Source organism: Polyodon spathula, chromosome 16 (assembly GCF_017654505.1).
Source record: "Polyodon spathula isolate WHYD16114869_AA chromosome 16, ASM1765450v1, whole genome shotgun sequence".
Taxonomy (NCBI): domain Eukaryota; kingdom Metazoa; phylum Chordata; class Actinopteri; order Acipenseriformes; family Polyodontidae; genus Polyodon; species Polyodon spathula.
In genome coordinates, this window is record NC_054549.1 from 23,398,578 (window position 1) to 23,418,455 (window position 19,878).

Below are 19,878 nucleotides of genomic sequence, written 5' to 3' on the forward strand. Positions count from 1 at the left end.
TTAATCAGCCTCAGATTTCTCGAATGTTTTTATTTCTGAATTTTCCGATGAAAGCTGACTGATTCTTATTCTTGTTTCAGGGTTCAGCAGAGCTGCAGAGATTCCAGGTGTGCTAACCCCTGACCTTTGACGCCAGCCCTGACCTTACACCCCCAACAAACTGAAGACTGGCATTCAAGGTCATCCCTGGGCTGGACTGACACTCCCCATGGATTGGGATCGATCTAGCGGCAGCCAGGAACACAACGGAACCCTTCTTATCAAGACAGCACACGACAGCATCATTGACTACTAGAGCTGAGACACACGGCCATCTGCCTGGGAGGAGAGAAACAGGGAACAGAATTCCAATAAAAGCAAATAAAATATTTTCTTTGGCAAAAAATTAAAGAAAGAAATTACAGACAACCTAATAATAATAATAATAATAATAATAATAATAATAATAATAATAATAATGAAAAAAAAAAATTTTTCCAAGGATTTTTTCAAGATAAAAAGAAAAATAGATATTTATATATATATATCTATATATATATAATATATATAGATATATATATACAAAATAATCAATATACAAAACTCACAAACTACTACAAAGTAAACATCAAGAAGGACTTGATTGGAGCCGTGGTTCAGCTGCTCTGCAGGAAGGATGGGTGATTTAGCGAACAGCGCGGTGGGGTTCTACCCGAAAGCACAGCGGGGGGGGGCTGCTGCCGAGGCCAGCCATGCCGGGGGGTTCGGGTGTAGTCTGGAGGAGCTGCGGGAGCTCATGGAGCTGCGGGGGCCGGAGGCACTGCAGAAAGTGGAGGAGAGCTACGGGGATGTTTACGAACTCTGCCGTCGACTGAACAGCTCGCCCACAGAAGGTAAGCGGGCTTGGTATCAATAGTAGTAATAGTAATAGTCTTGGTCATTATTATTATTATTATTATTATTATTATTATTATTATTATTATTATTATTATTGAGCAACCCATCTAGGGGAGTTGTATGAGTTTGTCAATCCGTCATTCCTTCTGTCTTCCATAAAACATTTAAAGAATTTGAAGTTAACAAAATAATTCCATAAACCTTTTGCACTTCCATTTCTATGCAGGTCTCAAATGTGCAGTTCTGAAAAAACACATGTTTTAGCAAACATGTGTTTTCATTTTCAATCACAGACATCTGGTCCTACACTAAGTTGTCAGTTTGCTTGCCTTGCCTTCCAGGAAGTCTGTTGGTGCTTTACTTCCTGGGTCATTTCAATAGGAGAAGTAGCTGATAGGCTATTGACAGGAAAGAAGCCAGTGAAGGGGTCAGGACAATTTGCAACATAGTAAAAGCATGGCTTGAAGAAAAATAGTTATTTAAACAAGCACAGGACCACATACCGGGTTTTAAAATGAAAATACATGTTGACTAAAACATCTTTTTCTTTCAGTACTACACTTTTGAGACTTACATAATGAATGGATGGTCCTGGCAGACTTACATGTGTGAAACTGCTGTGGTAGCTACAATTCTTTTTGCATATTGTCGTACAGACAAGATGATAAAGACCTAATGCTTTGAGATTGTGCCTTCATGCTTGGTACACAGCTGTATTCTATGATTCTCTGGGACAAATTTGATCGTGGGTGTTGTGCAAGAAAAATGAACCCTTTGCCACTGTGTCACAAGAGATGCCATTTCACACAGCTAGAACAGCTCAGCTTCCCTTCATGGTCCTCTCTCCCAAACTGCAAAAACAATTCTGGTTTCCTGAAAACTGTGTTCATTATTTAATTGTGTTGTCACATTAACATATTTTAACATAATACAACGTGTTGAAAAACCAAAAACTTTATGCCAGGTTGCTATGTAAAAACACAAGCATATCAACGAGGCTAGGGCTAAGGTTGGCATGTTTTCTTGTCACAGTAGCACCAGCTGCTGAAAAAAATCCATTAAGATGGAGTAGAGGTAGCAGGGATACAGAGAAACCGTTCAACTAGTTTGGCTAGGCGATGAAGGCGATGCATATTGTTCTTCACCACTGCAAAGGCTCAGTATCTTTGTCACTAGCCTTTTCATTGATGTGTCTACTACTTTCTGCAAGGCTTGTTCTTCATTACTTTCCCCTGAGTCAGAAGAGCAGTCAGTGCACTGTCCTTCTATCATAAACATCCTGTCTAGCACCAATTTGGGTGGCTTAGATCAATGGGTTAATCTGGAACTGCCTCACTATCATCAGGGCTGTTTTCATGATTATCAGAAACGTCACCAGCATCACAAGAATCTGCAGCAGCATTGCTGGATGATTGATGAGGCTGTTGTTGAGAACTTGCATTCCAAGAGCGAGGTGAAGAATGAGCCTATTCTTCATCTAAAACATTGCTTTGAGGTCTGCCCTCATGCTTTTCAACATCAGCAGCAGCACTTGCCGTTGAGGAGGATGAGGGAAGTTGATGAAAACCTGTGGCTGTTCCACTAGTGTCAGCCCTTGTTGTATCAGTTGCGTTGGCACTAGCAGTGTAATGACTGGATGTATTCCCGTCATGACCTTGAAGACAGAGTGCCTCTCAATCTGCTCTGTGCTAACATTGCATGATTTTCTAACAAATCTAAGGTTTCGGAATCAAGGATCTAAGATAGCTGCTGTCAAGGATGCCGATCTTCCATCTCTGGTCCGGCTGCTGAAGTGCAACTTTCTAAGAGTTTTCACTGCAAGATCCATTAAGGAGCTTAGGGATGGCACAGCAAAGAGATGTAGGTTTCCCCACTCAGGTATGTTGTGGCAAAAAGCTGCAGAACACTGACCAATTCATTAAGTAAGGACCACTGATCTTGACTGAGAGCCAGATGGCGTACTGCCCTTGCTGATTTCACAGTAGCATCAGACAGCACTGCAACAATTGCTCCAGGAGCTGCTTTATCATATGACGGCTGCTGTTCCAATGCGTTGAAACATCCTTTAGCAGCGTATGCTGGGGTGTTTCCTCTTGAGTGCGGTTGTTGCCAGCGCGCTCTTCTTGAAGTGCTCTACAACTTACCGGGCAGCACCAATGGCACGTTCAATTATGGTACTTTTCAGAGCATTGCTGATGGTCAGCTGTAACGAATGACCTGCACAGCTGACACTAAGCCATCCATGCAACTCTTAACAAGTTATTTGCAACAGAAAACAGATTGGATCCATTATCTTGAATCAGTGCAACAACTTGAGCTGGACTAATTTCAAATTTCTTTAGAACCTCTTCGACCCAGGCCATAGTGTTGTCCCCTGTATGCCCCTCTGTCAATGGTTTTGATGTCAGATAGACAGTCATCATTGTCCAGGCTGGAGAGATAAAGTTGGCCGTCACGGACAGGTAAGCCTCCATTGCATTGCTGGTCCAGATGTCTGTAATCAGGGCAATGCTTTATGCTGTTGCTAACTCCTTCTGTATAACAGCAACAGTTTCAGGGTTCTTTGTTTCTATCAGCTGGGTAAATTACTTTCTGCTAGGCACTTGGTAGTGAGGTTCAAGAAACTGGATGAAATCTTTAAATGCAGTTCCCTCCACCAAAAAGATTAGGTGCAAATCTTTCACTATCACTCTCATAATGGAGTGGGTGATGGAATTGGCACTGTCCTGAACATGTTTTAGAACGCGTTACGTAATCAAAAAGTTGACGTTGCTTTGGCTTTTTGCCTTTGCTTTTGCCACTGCCACAGAAAGAATCAGAAGCACACTGTGAGTGTTACTGATCTGCTGTTCAGTATTCCTGCCAAGATCATACCGCGTGAACAGCGGATCAGAATTATTATTTGAGAACGCACCTGGCGTGAATGTAGCTAATACATGAATGCATATATTAAGGCAACAGAACTGTCAAATGATAATATAATAGCAATATGGACGCATGATTTAGAAGTGAAGCTAATGGATTATTTTGCTTTGTTTTTATTGGTTTGAGAAATAATTACATATAAGAAAATAAAAGGTTCCCATGGAGCCATCTGTTACTTTGTGTTTCCTTTGTTTCAAATGTATTTATTTTTTTACCATAAAAGAAAACTAAAGACAATAACAAATGTTATTTTTTGGTCACAAGATAATAAATTAAATAGCTGCAATAGCACTACATGTTCACCACATTTTAGAAAAAAAAGTCATAAGGTTTGTTTTTTGTGCAAGTGATACAATTTTTTCAATATTTCTTCACATCTCATAACCCAGGGCCAAATCCAAAACTTAAAGCAGTGGTGGCAGACTTCCTTTGCAAACATAAGCGTGCATTATGATTGGGTTGCATTACATTGTGTCCTGTGTGTTGCCAGCTTGTCGACTGCAGGCTTGTCTCTCGTGACCAACGCAAACTGCAAGGCAACACTCAGGCAGCAAATGCATTCCTCTTGTTGCTTGTCGACAAAAGTCACCCATGTGACCAGACTTCAACAGAGCTGCCATATTTAAACACAACACTGAGTTATTTTCTTGGTGTATTCTTTGATTTTCTAACTTAAGTTTCATTACCAGTGTCATCCAGTAAAATGACCCTCTTTAATCTCTGGCCATGTCAATGGTACAATCCACGTATTGATACACAGCTGTATTCATTGTTTTTAAATGAGCCTGATGTTTCACAGTTCCATTTTACTTTGCTTACCAGCCGTTCCCTTTGATATGACAGTCCCCTTATATTTATTGTTTCCTGTCCCCTTGATGTTTTAATGATGTTTGCTTCTTTTTGCTATCACTCTCATCATGTACTTTTCCAGTTGTATTGTTGGCAAGACTATAGCTGTGCACTAGATGGCACAGGTGCTTACTATTATAAAGACATTTTGTCTGATCCAGCTGCATTATGTTAGTGGTGGGTAGAGATGGGGGGGGGGAGAGACAGGATGTGATCAATACTGTTGGATCTATCTCTCTATTTTTCTCTCTCCAGTATCTTTCTCTCTCTCTCTTGCTCTCTCTCTCTCTCTCTCACTCTCTCTCTCTCTCTCTCCTCTCTCTCTCTCTCTCTCTCTCTCTCTCTCTCTCTCTCTCTCTCTCTCTCTCTCTCTCTCTCTCTCTCTCTCTCTCTCTCTCTTCCATTCTCCTCCCTCCTCCCTTCCACTCTCTCTGCCGCATGTTCAAGGACACATGAAGGAGAGACAAAGGCAGCAGAGCACAGCCAGGCTGAGCCAAGATCCCAAAGCAGGGGACTACCCTTCCTCCACTCCTCTCTCCTCCCTCAGTCCTTCCCTCTCCTCTCCTCCCTTGTTGTTCTATGGAAAGGTTGCTCAATGATACTGTGCAGTTTATAGCTCTCTCTGTGTATTAAGAACAGCTGAGGGAACCGAGCTGAATGGAAAAAGCATCAGAGCACTGGCCTGCTTTAGAGTTTCTATGAATCTAGAGAACCTCTCATCCCATTGCACTGAAACTAATCAACAACCTTTTTTCAAATCGGGGTGTCCATCCATCCATCTGTCTGTTTGTCTCTTTGTGTCTGTGTGTCAGTCTGTCTGTCTGTCTGTCTGTCACACTTACATTTAACATATATCTAGTAAGCAACTTGGCAGATTGTGATGAAACTTGCAAAGGATTTACTTGAGCACAACTGATTGAGCATGTGTCAGTCCCACCCCTTTAAGATCACTTCAAAAGTAATGCTGACAATAGGCAGAGTTGAGTTTCTCAGGAGTTCACCAGACCTGTGCTGACTGTCTGGCGCATGTGTGGTACTGCAGGTGGGTGCAGCAGTCTCATAGATCCGCCTGTCAGGCATGGCAGTGACACGGAGAGGTGGGAAAAGGGTGTGTGGCTTCCCCTCTCTCTGAGTGGCTGAGAGGCAGGCCTTGGGGGATTGCTGGCCGTATAAAGATTATGCTTGGTGTTCCCCCAGACTGCCCCCTCTAGATGAATACGAGCCAGCGGAAGCGCTACGGGTAAACCAAGCGCGGCTGGAGAAAACCAAGGCATAAAAAGAAAAAGAAAGAGAAAATTATTTTTGCAGTGGGGAAAGAATTTGGGCAGGCCCCCAATAATTGTATAGGGTACTGAGGAAACACATAAGCGTAGGATGGAGACCCAGGCCGTGCGAGTAGCTGCAGTCAGGGTAAATGCTGCAGAGTGCAGCACCTTTATTTTGTAGTTTTATTACTGTGTTTTATTTTCCATTTTTCTTTTGCCTTTTGTCCTTTATTAGTATTATTTACAGAGCACCTGCACCTGTAGTGGACTGTGTACCTGCATTGGTATGATTGTGGACTTGTTTACCGTTGCCGGTACACAAGCCATGGACAACAGCGCCCTCTGCAGGCTAAAAATAAGAATAAAAAAAAGAAAAGAAATAAAGCTGGATACCTGTGGGTTGTTCTTTCTGTCTCCTGTGTCAGTGAATACCCACACCTTTCCACAAACACACATACCTGAAGCAGCAGCTCTACATCCAGCCTCCCCCCACACACTTCCTCTAGGGGCTCCTGTTCAAAACTGACAAAACTGACTAAATAAACTCCTTTGAAATGTATCATGAAAAACCATCAAGACCATCTCCATATTCATATTCCCCACACAAACATTAATTTGGCAGGAAGCTGCTAGATTCTAGTTGTGGGGGCTGTAGTTTTTTTACATGCACTTGTAGGCATAGCTGCTTCAGTGCTTAAATCTAGTCTTAAAGCTAGTCTGTTTAATAATGGACAGGAACACCATTGTCAGTAGATTGCAATGCAATATAAAAACAGACCAGAGAGTAATGATAGCTTTGAATGCTGGCAGCAATATTTAAAGCTTTTTTTAAAAGAAACAACCCTTCAATGCAGTTGCAATGAGTATTTCTTTTAGCCCTAGTAACTGAATTTACAATTCTTTGCCAATATGATATAAAATTGCTTATATGGCACCCATCTCTTTAGACTGCCCTTGTAGGTCTCTTGAACTCCCCTCCTGCTCTGCCTTGGAGTTGCCTCACCTCAGCACCATGTTACTGGACCCTCAGCTGGTACACTATCCTTGCACTGTTGCACTACCATCATGTCATCACAGATACAAATTGTATTAGTCATAAGTTATCTCATATTGTCTCTCTCATGCTATAGTATTTGCACTTACTGTAAACTACGGTGTATTTATATATTGTTTTTGCACTGTAACCTTGAATTGTCCTGTAAAGTAAGTCGTCTTGGATAAAGGTGTCTACCAAATATACAAATAATAATAATAATAATAATAATAATAATAATAATAATAATAATAATAATTGCCAGACAGTTTTACGGCTTCCAGGCTCAGTACCAGTTGGAAATTGTGGCAAGCTGTAGCATTGCAGCACAAGTGTCAGCAACAGATCAGTTTTCTGGAGCAGTTTCAATTCAGAATACTGCATTAGTTCATTATCTCACAATGCTTTATAACTTTAAGGAGAGGTCAAAAGTCACGATCAAAGTCATTTTTGAATAGAGCATATATGGGTTCCGAAATGTGTTGTATAGTAACCATATAGTAAACTATATGTGCACTGTAAGGAGTAGGCTAATTTTAAATAGGCTAGTTTTGCATCTGACCTTAGAGAAGTCAAAGGTAGCAGACAAGGTGATTTGTGGATAGGGCATCTATCTGTGTTCTCTAGTAACCATTGACCTATATTGACTATGTAAGGCGTTATAAGCTAGTTTTAAATTTGACCAAACACTTTGAAAGGTTTTTAAAGAAATGCAGCCTATGACAGGGTATAGCTGAGTGGTGACTTCAGGCCAGAATGCAGGAAGAAACGGACAATGCAGTACTGCAGGGCAAAATACACTGCAGCACCGTTTATTTTCAAATAAAAATAAAATAAAAAATTAAAACAAAAACACACTGCTCGCAGAGCAAAGTAAAAGTTTTTAAATTTAAAACACAAACAAAAAACAAATAGGTCAGGCTGGGCAAATTGCTGTCACTGTCCCTATTCTTTTAGTTTCTCTTTCGGTTTCCTTTCTCCTCACTCGCTCGATCTCTCTCTCTTACTCTCCTCTGTACACCCACCCAGAGTGCAGAGAGCTGCAGGCTTTTATACAGATGACCATCTCACGATTAGTAACAAATTAATCACTTAATTAATTCGGGAGATGGCCACCTTCTGCACAAGGTTTCTATTTACACCCTGGCAGAGGAGAAGCTGACTAATCTCGCCTCTGCCAGAAACAACACAATAACAAAACAAAAACACACAGCTACACCATCATATATAAATACAATAAATCCTAACAAACACAAAATAATAAACTGTACAGGGGCGGAGGAGTACCCCGTTCTTATATAAATACAAAATAAAAACAAAACCATAATGTGGCAGACAGCACCTTGCTCGTTCTCTACATACAAAAAAACATTTTATGGCAAGATTTTGCCCTGCCCCTTTTTCATCTACAGGGCTTCTTTCCTGCTGCCCTGCTACATGGCCATATTGGTTTAAACACAAACACAATTTTTGCAAAAGTCAATTGACCGTCGTCACCGTCATTTATTTAAACACTAAATAAATCATAATACACAAATACAAAATAACACGGGCGGAGACGAGAGAACCAAGTACTCATCCCTGTGATACTCCACAGGTTACCTCGTTCCATTTTGAGGTTTCTCCGCTAAAATCAGTACTTTCTGTTTTGTACATGTTAACCACTCCCTAATCCATGTGCATGCATTTCCTTGAATCCCTACTGTGTTCAGTTTGAGAATTAATCTTTTATGCAGGACTTTATCAAAAGCTTTCTGGAAATCTAAATAAACCATGTCATATGCTTTGCAGTTATGCATTGTCGATGTTGCGTCCTCAGAAAAGTCAAGCAGGTTAGTTAGACACGATCTCCCTGTCCTAAAACTATGTTGACTGTCTCCCAGGATACTGTTACCATGTAGGATTTTGGCTCTTAATACAGTTTCCATACATTTACATATAATAGAAGTCAGGCTTATTGGTCCGTAGTTACCTGGTTTGGATTTGTCTCCCTTTTAGTGGCTCGGTATTACGTTTGCAATTCTCCAGTCTGTCGGTACAACCTCTGTGTCAAAAGACTGTTGAATGGTCTTGGTTAGCGGTTTGTAAATAACTTCTTTACTTTTTTTGTGTACTATTGGGAGGATCTCATCTGGCCCAGGGGATTTGTTTATTTTAAGAGCTCCTAATCCCTTTAACATTTCTGCCTCTGTTATACTAGTTATTTAAAACTGGATAGGAACAGGTTGACATGTGGGGCATGTTGCCCATTTCTTCCTTTGTAAACAATTGTGAAAAGTAATCATTTAATATGTTTGCTATTTTTTTCTATGATTTTGCCATGTGTATGTCTTAGACATTTTACCTCCTCTTTGAATGTTCTCTTGCTGTTATAATATTGGAAACACTTTTTGGAATTGGTTTTAGCCCCCTTAGCAATGCTCATTTCTATCTCTCTCTTGGCCTTACGAACTTCCTTTTTGACTTGTGTTTGCAGTTCCAAGTACTCTATGTGTACTTTGTGCTTGGTCCCTTTAAAAGCTCTGTAAAGCTGCCTTTTTTCTCCAAATTTTTTTGTAATTGATGTTCTTCCATGCTGTCGCTGGAAGAACTGTCTCGCCTTGTTATGTTCTGTTGTGCTGGTACCTCTGCCCCTTCCTCTTGCCTCAGAACGGTGCTGAATTTGTATCAGCTGCTCTGAGTTTCAGTTTGTGATCAGAAAACAACACGCAGCTGTTAGAATTTAAGCTTCATTCATTTCCCAATGAATGTATTTTCTGATGAAAGCAGTTCCAGGTTTAATTTATCCTTACTTCTTCTAACTGCTCTGCACTTTTAAAATCATCATCTCTGATAACCAGTGGGTATTTTAAATGTTTGCACAATTGTATGATTTGGACAGTCCTCCTTGCTAATACTTTAAGAGGCTGACAATGTTTAGTAAAAATGTTGATTACGAAGAAGACAGCAAAGAGCATCGACTATGACTGTGGACACAAACACGGTTTTGTTTTGTCAATTAATTAACTGTTACTATTTGAAGCTGCTTGTATATCGGTCAGTGCAGAGACACAGGGATTGGAATGAAAGTTTGTATGTGTTTGAGTGTGTGTGTGTGTGTGTGTGTGTGTGTGTGTGTGTGTGTGTGTGTGTGTGTGTGTGTGTGTGTGTGTGTATGTGTATGAGTGTTTCAGTGTGGTGTCTGTCTCAGTTTTCCAGTGTGTGTCTCAGTGTTTCAGTGTGTGTATGTGTCTCAGTTTGTCTCATTGTGTGTATCTGTCTCAGTTTGTCTGTTTGTACCAGTGTGTTTGTGTGTCTCAGTTTGGTCAGTGTGTTTGTCTCGGTGTGGTGTTTCTCAGTATGTGTGTGTGGCTGTCTCAGTTTGTTTCAGTTTGTCTCAGTGTGTGTCAGTGTGTGTGTGTCTCAGTTTGTGTCAGTTCAGTGTCTATCAGTGTTTGTTTCTCAGTGCGTGTGTCTGTCTCTTGGTTGCTATTTTTTCTCATAAATGATAAATGGGAGTGAAAGAGAAGGAGAGAGAGAGAGAGAGAGAGAGAGAGAGAGGATACTCTCAGAAAAACAGAGAAACAGAACTGCAGATTTCAAACTCTTTCCAAACAGTCTTGCTGCAATGCAGAGTTTACCATCCCCCTGTCTCCCCTTCTATCCTCCTTTCTCTCCCTGTTTGTCTACTGACATTCTTCTAATGTTTTTTTTTTTTTTTTTTTTTTTGTGGAGTGGATCTATCAGTGCTGTATTATATCCCATTCATCCAGAACTTCAGACATGAGAAGAAACAGATACTTCAATCGTTAAAATGTTACAGCTGTGGACATAATTTTTATATTTTATTTAACATCATGTAATCAATGAAACTACAAAATGATATCGCCAAAGTCTACCGGTGTTGCATCTTAAAATGTCACTTTTTTCAATGTGTCAGTTTTTTGTTAATTTTATGGAAAACTACAAAGCGGTATGTAATTCATGTTAACATAACCTTATTCAGCAGGTTTCATTCGACTTGAAGCAAAATTAGTTAATTCTATAGGGTGATGCAAAAAGTTTGGCCAGAGCTGTACACTGATGATAATGGCCAGCACCAGCTAATGATCTAAACCCTTTACTGAAATAAAGATCTAACCTATGTTGCATATGTCTTTATATGAGTAAGTGCCACTCAGTGCACAGCTAGTGTATTGCCAGCCAAACAAAGGTGATCCAAAGTGGCAGATCACTAGATGACGGTGTCTCTTACGTTTATAAAAACGTGTGTAACCTTGGCTAGGTTAGGAAACGTTTATGTTAGGAAGCACCAGCACCCTCTAGTGCACAGCAGAGTGAGGTGACATTCAAACTGTTGATCCGTCTCTCAGTGTATAAAGTGTCAACACTCAGCTCTTTCAAGCACTGTAGTTCACATGCATCAACAAATAGACTGGAGAGGCAAAGACATCATCCTAATTAGATTACTGTCTGCAGCCCAGAGTGCATTACTGATGCCACAGGCAGAGAGGCGGAAACAATGGACAGAAATTTAATTATCCCAGGAGACAGAGAGAAGACAGACAGACAGGGTTAATTCACCAGCCTCTTGTTCCCAGGGGTCCTAGACAGGCACAGACAGACAAACAGAAAGTTTGACTGATTGTGATGAAACTCATTAAACATTAGATTTAGCACAGGGTTTGATAGTGCCAGCTTGTATACAGGGTTGTCTATTTACTTGTGTCTCTATAGGTGTAAATATGTTCAGCCAGAGCTACGGATTATGTATCGCTTTTAAATTCCATCTACAATATGTTATTATTATTTAGCATTCTTGTTGTTATTTTTTTAATGTTATACACCCTGACTGCTGTTGAAGTTTTGGGGTGCTTCCAAACATGAATATACTACATGCTCCTCACTGAGGGGCTCATGTAACACCTTGACTGGACAGTATATTTCATTTATTTGCATCATGACAGAACCTTTCGAAACAAACAGCTTGTCACAGAGAGCTTGTGTGGTGACATCAAGCCAGGGAATACAAGACACAGTGGGGAGTGAATGTGATGTTGTGTTTATTATAAATCAAAAGGGTTTAACAAAACAAAGCATTTCACAAAACAAAAGGCATGATGGCCAAAATAGGCAGACAAACAAATAATAACCACAATAAGTATTGTGCTGCTGTTGAACCAGCACACATAGCAATTGTTTCTTTATATCTATTGTTTACCTCCTCTCTCTCTCTTACTCCCGTTCTCCACTGCTGAACACTCCAACCTCGCTCAACCAAAGCTGCAGGCTTTTATATTGTGGCCAAGGGGTTAACTGGCTATTAATTACATGGTTTGCCCCTGGACCACATTCGGAGCAGGGTTTCTCAAATGCGTGGTCAACAGCCAGTATATAAATAAGCACTCGCTGTTGACCAAGCATTTTCATGATTTTATCTGGAGGAGGCATTTTAACCCCATTGAGGCTGTAAAACAATAACAAAAATGGTTTGTTTTTAAAAGAACACAAAAACAGCGTATTTAAATAATAATACAACAAATACAAAATAACACAAAAACATAAATGCACAGGGATGGGGAGTACCCCGTCACACTATTTATATTTCTCTTTGCATTCCCGACATTGCTGTTTACTCAACAATCAGGATAACTGACAGAAGTAATACTTGCGGGGGAGTTTGCTCTTGTCCAGATATTGAAGATCCTGGCTGATGAGAAGTTTGCTGATTTAGTTCGGGCTTGGTGCCGACTTCTTTTTGTAGGTCTGATGTTTTTGTGTCCAAACTGTCGGTATTGTGTCTCTGGCTCAGTTTTAGATTGCTTGGCAGGCAGGCAAATGAACTTATATTACTATTTGTGATGCTGTTTTCATTTTGATATGATAAAATTAGTACACAAAAATAAAACACAGACGAAATTCAACACTAAATGTATTAGTAGGATTTGACTGGTACGATTTTCAACACTCATCAGTAAGGCTACAATTTTGTCATGGAGGTTACGAAAATCGTAAAAATTGTAAATTTGAAAAAAGTCAGTGAAATCTTGGAAATGGATATAAAACACATTTGATTCGGAGCTTCCTTTATATAAACAATGCAGTATGTCATGCACTGAAAACACAAACCTGGGAGTGTCTATAAATTGTCTTTATTCTTTTAAATATTTGTTTTTTATACTTTATATATAGATTTTGTATACTCTAAATGTTTGTTTTTATAGTTTAAATATATGGTTATTTTATAATTTAAATGTGTTTTTTATAATCTAAATATGTATTTTTTACACTCCTAAATATATATTTTTTATAATGAAAATATACCCCTTCATTTGGTGAATGCTTTATAGAAATGATTATGTATGTTCATATATTATCCATTCTCCAATTAAGAAAAAATGTGAAAACTTTAAACTGAAATGTGAAACTATAACACTTTCATATAAATATAATTCCTAAGATTTGTCGTTTACAGAAAAGACAACACAAGATACAGTACCACTCAAAAGTTTGAGTACACCTGCTTGAAACCAGGTTTTTCATGATTATCTATGCTTTTAACTGTATAAACTTGTCTATAAACACTTAATATGTCATTATATGATATGTGTACTAAGCTGATAATCATAAGTGAATTGCATTCAAAAATTTGATTTTTAAATGTAAATGTAAATCTTGTCAATTTCAATGAAATGGTCATCCAAAGCAGGGGATTTCAGTCTGAAGCCCAAGTCAGTTAAAAGTCTGAAATGTGTATAACACGGTGTAAAAAATGTCTTTGTTAGATGTTCTCTGAGTTAACTAGCATGTTACCTAATTAACCTTTTGTCACCAATTATTGTTAACAGGTGAGGGTCAATGATTACTATAAATAGTTAAGCAAAGTTAAGCAAAGAAAAAAGACAGTTTGTAATTACTTTAAGAAATGAAGGTCAATCTTTAAGACAAATCGCAAGAACTTTGCAAGTGTCTGTAACTGCTGTGGCCAAGACCATCAAATGATTTGAAAAAAACTGGCACTCATGAGGACCAAACAAGGTCAGGCAGGCCAAGGGTGACCTCAGAATCAGAGAACAAGTTCATTCGAGTCACAAGTCTGTGAAACTGGCGATTAACTGCCCCTGAAATACAAGCCAAGCTAAATGCTACTAGAAGTGCAGATGTTTCAACATCAACTGTTCAGAGGAGATTGCGTGAAGCGGGCCTAACTGGAAGAATTGCTGCAAAGAAACCATTGTTAAGAGTGCAGAATAAGAGGTAGAGACTTGCCTGGGCCAAAAAACTCAGAAACTGGACGTTTGAGGAGTGGAAGTCGGTCTTATGGACCGATGAGTCAGAATTTGAAATATTTGGGTCCAACTGCCAAGTATTTGTAAGACACAGAGAGAGTGAGCGCATGAGTGGTTCCCACTGTCAAGCATGGAGGAGGCAGTGTCATGGTCTGGGGTTGCTTTGCTGGTGACAGAGTTGGTGATCTTTACCAAGTCCATGGCAAGCTCAACCATCATAGCATACTTCAGAGGCATGCCATTCCATCAGGATTACGGCTAGTTGGGCAGTCCTTCATTCTTCAGCAAGAATGAAGTGCGTGCTGGGAGACCACCATATAGAGTTGCAGTAGTCAAAAAGAGACAAATGCATGACAAAGTATCTCTGCATCTGGGAGGGAAAGGTAGGGATGGACTTTGGAGATGTTTCAAAGATGGTAGAAGGAATATTTTACAACGGAGGAGATGTGGGCATCAAAAGAGAGGTTAAGAACATACAAACATTTACAAACAAGAGGAGGCCATTTGGCCCATCTTGCTCATTTGGTTGTTAGTCACTTATTGAGCCCAGAATCTCACTGAGCAGCTTCTTGAAGGATCCCAGGATGTCAGCTTCAGCAACATTACTGGGGAGTTGGTTCCAGACCCTCACAATTCTCTGTGTAACAAAGTTCCTCCTATTTTCTTTTCTGAATGCCCCTTTATGTAATCTCTATTTTTGACCTGTGGTCCTTGGTTCTTTTTTCAGGTCGAAAAAGTCCCTTGGGTCGTCATTGTAAATACCTTTTAGAATTTAGAATTTTTTAATCAGATTGCTGCATAGTCTTCTTTGTTCAAGACTGAATAGATTAAATTCTTTAAGCCTGTCTGCACATGACATGTTTTTTAAAGCCAGAATAATTCTGGTCACTCTTTGCATTCTTTCTAGAGCAATATCCTTTTTGTAGCAAGGTGACCAGAACTGGACACAATACTGTAGATTATGTCTTACTAATGCATTGCACAGTTTTAACATTACTTCCCTTGATTTAAATTCAGCACTGTTCACTAGATATCCAAGCATCTTGTTCGTCTTTTTTATAGCTTCCCCACATGAAGACATTTCTGAGTCAACATTAACTCCTATGTCTTTTTCATAGATTACTTCTTCAATTTTAGTATCTCCAAAATGGTATTTATAATGCACATTTTTATTGCCTGTGTGCAGTACCTTACACTTGTCTATATTAAATGCCATTTGCCATGTGTCTGCCCGGTTTGGATACGTTGAGATACTAACATTATTTCATAAATCAACATAATTTCGGAAATCACATCAGGATGATTATTTAATAATGAAATAGGCATAATGATTGCTTGATTAACACTGGAGTTATCATTTTGACCTTTTTTTGCCCATGGTTTCGTGGAAGGATGATGAACTCCACTCACATACATCCCACCCAGCTTCTTTATTGTTTTATTTACTTTTTATCTGAACTATGATGGCATGACTTTGTGGAGGAGGAATTATAGAAACACAGGAAATAAGTAAAAAAAAATACAAGGAAAAAATAACATTGATAGACAAAATACAAAATTTAGCAGTTAAAAATAGGTACCAGCAACTTTATAGCTAAGTTAGGATTAAAAAAAGCTAATCTATAAAAGTGAGTCTTTAATCTTGATTTAAAAATACCAACCGAAGCAACGTCTCTAATAGAGGGAGTGTGGCAAAGTGCCCCTTCCCTGTGTGTATTTTGTGTTTAATGTTGGTGTATAGTCATTAGTACACAGGATATAAATGGGTCTGTGTAACACAAGTGTTTAAAATGTATATTTGTATTTAGGCACGAGGATTGCACAGCACTTCACGTGCAAGTAAAATGTAATAATATGTGAGCACAGGGAATTGCACTTTATTAATTCACGTGCAGTTGTACCACGACTTCAGTTGCATGTTTGATTAGCAATCGATTCTCGGTACAGCTGCATAAAAGCAGCATGTTTTCACTCAGTCGGGGTTGTGTGTTCGGTGAGTGGAGAACGGGATTGGAGACGGAGGTTATAATAATAATAATAATTTAATAGTTGAAATATCAGCCCACCATGTTTGTCTGTGTAGTCTGTTTTGTTTGTCTCTAATTTGGAGAAAGTGTCATGTCCTGTGTTTTTGTTTGCACAACCTTTTTATTTACTGTTCTGTTCATTCATTAAATGCTGAGCGAAACCAATCGCTCAGCTCCACCCAACTCCACCTCTCTGTTGTTTATTTCCTGGTTCCTGTTTCTGGTCTGACGTCACCCACTACAGCCGTCTTTGTGACAGGGAGGCAAAAAGTAACACAGTCTGGGTGCATTAAAGATAAAAGCACTTTCTCCTCTCCTTTTCAATTTTACCTTTCAAAAGTCCAGCGTTAGCCGACCTTAATGTGTGCAGAGGTTTATATGGGGACAGCATCTCTGTTATGCAATCTGATGCTAAGCCATTTAGTGCTTTATATGTTAAAAGTAAGATTTTAAAATCAATTCTAAAATGAACTGAAAGCTAGTGCAATGAGGCCAAAACAGGAGTGATATGATCCCGTTGTTTTGATCAGTGAGAACCCTCGCAGATGCATTCTGAACAAGCTGCAAACGTGATTAGGTGTGATGAGGAAGCCCAGCAAATAAAACACTGCAATAATCAAGTCTAGATGAAATGAAAGCAGGAATTGGTTTCTCTGCATCAGCCAGAGAAAGAAAAGACCCAATTTTAGCAAACTTTTGTAGGTGATAAAAAGACACTTTCATAATTTTTGGAATAATTGCCTCAAAACTCAAACCAGAATCAAATACAACCCTCAAGTTTCTCACATTAGGTTTTATATTAGAGGTCACGCTGCCCAAATCATTTTTTAGGGAGTTTGCTGAGAACGTAACAGCAGGACTTCTGTCTTATTTGAGTTTACTTGAAAGTTTATACTATATTTACGAAGGATTTCCCCCAGCGGCAGCATATACAAAGAAAATAATATTGGACCAAGAATAGAGTCCTGGGGGAGAGCACAAGTAATACTGGATAACCCTGATACAGGCTCCCCTAAAGAAACAAAGTACTATGTTAGTTAGATATGATTTAAACCAGTTGAAAACAGTTCCTTTCAGGCCAATCCAGCTTTTGAGATGATCAATCACAACAGCATGATCCACAGTATCAAATGCAGCACTGAGGTCTAAAAGAAGTCGAACGGATATGGAGTTAGAGTCAGCACTCATCAGTAAATCATTCACCACTCTGACAAGGGCAGTCTCTGAGCAGATCGAAACCCTGACTGAAATCGTTCAAGGACATTGCTATTGTCCAGATATACAGTATGTTAAATTGTATACACATTATACACACACACACACACACACACACACACACACACACACTATAATACATACAAAACACAAGATTTATGAAGAATAAAAATACAATTAACAACAATGACCTGCAGCACTATAGCATTACATTACCAGCTCCATGCTCAATCAGACTGATGACAGAAAACACACACGGTTGCGAAACAAACACCCACGTAGCTCCGTCTCTCAAAGCAAAGTCCTTGTTTCCTCCCATCAACCCCAACAAAGGAACCGATCACAATGTCATGTCCCCCTAAAGTACCCATAACCCCGCCCCCTCCGACAGCTAGTTCAATCACGTCTCCCCAATTCATGAATGAAACTTCGCTCACCATACTAGGGCGATGACTCCTGGTGCTGTGACGTCGTCCCTTTCCTGAATGGCGGCTTCCGGAATGAACTGCCAAACCATTCAGTATGGGGCATGTAATTCCTGCTGTGCAGTGCTCTCACAGGTCGAGAGGGAGATTGGTGATCCAGATTCATTCACTCTTTGTCACAGTCCTTTACCAGGCTTTGAGCTGCTTTGAGTTTGTTTTGAGTGTCCCAAGTGAACCGGCTTCCTCATTCCATTCAAATAATGTGACATTGTGTCCCAGACCACTCTCTCTGGAACTGTAAAGCAGGTGGGGCTGGCAGAGTTGAAAAGTCCCATGATTTAAAATGTGGGTCTTTAAGATTTTATCTACGCATGAAGCCAAACATGAAATATTTCCCATGGAAGTTTTTTCACCAGCAGTGGAGCTACCAGAGGGGGTTTATTTGCAGAGCTTGTCTAGCGAAACATTCTTATGCTTCCATGTGTATCAAATTCTATGCAGGAGCTTGTGACACATGAAGGTGTGTGTGAGTGAGACAGAACAGAAGCTCTGCACATGAGGGTGTGGGTGGGAGTGAGTGAGTGAGTGAGAGTTTTTCTTTGCCTTGACAGTTTTGCTATTATGCTTAAAGACAGGTAAATCAATCCCAACATTTGTATTGTGATGTGCTGTTGTGTACATGGTACATTATGGTGTTCTTGTCTGGGGTGTATGTATGTTTTTACAAGCCATGTGTTGTGCATGTGTGACAGTGGCAGGACACTTTCCTTGGAGTTTGCTGAAGTTCACTTCCACGATTTGCTTCGCTGTTTGGATCAGTTTCCAAGTAAACTGGAGTGTGTTTGGTTTTACATTGCAAAAGGATGAAACTGAGCAAAGTAGCAAACGTAAGAAGTCCCCTTCCAAGCCAACCGAGACGACCATTTCACGTGAACCGAGCTTCAATCCGCATCAAAGGGTCAAACAAATGGTTGTTGGAGTGCCAGTTACAATTGTAATGAATAAATGCATCGCTCAGTAAGCTTTGCAGGGAAAGCACATAACATATTGAAATATACTCATGAGGAACCAAGAGCAGCAGTCCTCCAAGTAGAAACGCTATTTTTACTTCAAAAATAACAAACTTTAAGGCTCTGCAAACCTACTCAGCCAGCTTACATTGGGAAATCGCTACAGAAAGCTCCTGCGAGAGAGACGCAGACAGTTTTTAAAGACTGGTCTTAAGAGGAAATAACACAAAATGGAATTTAATACATAAAGCTATACAATCGGAAATGTAATATATATATATTATATATATATATATATATATTATATAATAAAGACTACCTGGCCAGGTTTCCTGCAGTTCATTTCATTGCTGGTCATACATATTTAGCACCACGTTATGTGGCGGATGCCACAAAGTAACATCATTTAATAGACTTACAGGAATAAATACCCCAGCATCAACTTATACTGATGGGGAATTCAATACTGTTAACTACTTTTCTCCCTCCTCCTCTCTCCCCTTCCCCCATCTCTCCTCTCTCCTGTCCCTTCTCGCTCATCTTTCCTTTCCACTCTCCCCTCTCTCCTCTCTCTGGCCCTTCTCCTCGCTCATCTCACCTCTCTTCTCTCTCCTCTCCTCACTCATCTCCCCTCTCTCCTATCCCTTCTCCTTGCTCATCTCCACTCTCCTCTCATGTCCCTTCTCCTCGCTTATCTCCCCTCAACTCTCTCCTCTCCCCTCTTGCCCCTGTCTTCTCTCCCTCCCCTCTCTCCTCAGGTCTCTCTGATAACCCCTCAGATCTTGAGAAGAGAAAACAGGTGTTTGGCCAGAACTTCATCGCTCCCAAGAAAGCAAAGAGTTTCCTTGCCCTGGTGTGGGAGGCCCTGCAGGATGTGACCCTGATCATACTGGAGATTGCAGCTATCATCTCCCTGGGACTGTCCTTCTACCAGCCCCCAGGCGGGGAGACTGAGGGTGAGAATGGGGAAAGGATAGAGGGGGTG

At 40.0% G+C, this 19,878-nt stretch overlaps 1 protein-coding gene across 9 annotated transcripts in view; it reads left to right on the forward strand.

Annotated features, from left to right (window-relative positions):
- Positions 1-581: 581 nt before the first annotated feature.
- LOC121329013 (plasma membrane calcium-transporting ATPase 3-like) overlaps positions 582-19,878 on the forward strand; it is a 60,839-nt gene continuing 41,542 nt past the window's right edge. For all 9 annotated transcript variants that reach the window (XM_041274190.1, XM_041274199.1, XM_041274191.1 and 6 more), the window contains exons 1-2: positions 582-872; positions 19,652-19,849. In XM_041274190.1, the coding sequence (XP_041130124.1) occupies positions 656-872; positions 19,652-19,849 (415 nt within the window). In that variant the 5' untranslated portion in view covers positions 582-655. The remainder of the gene's footprint in view (positions 873-19,651; positions 19,850-19,878) is intronic.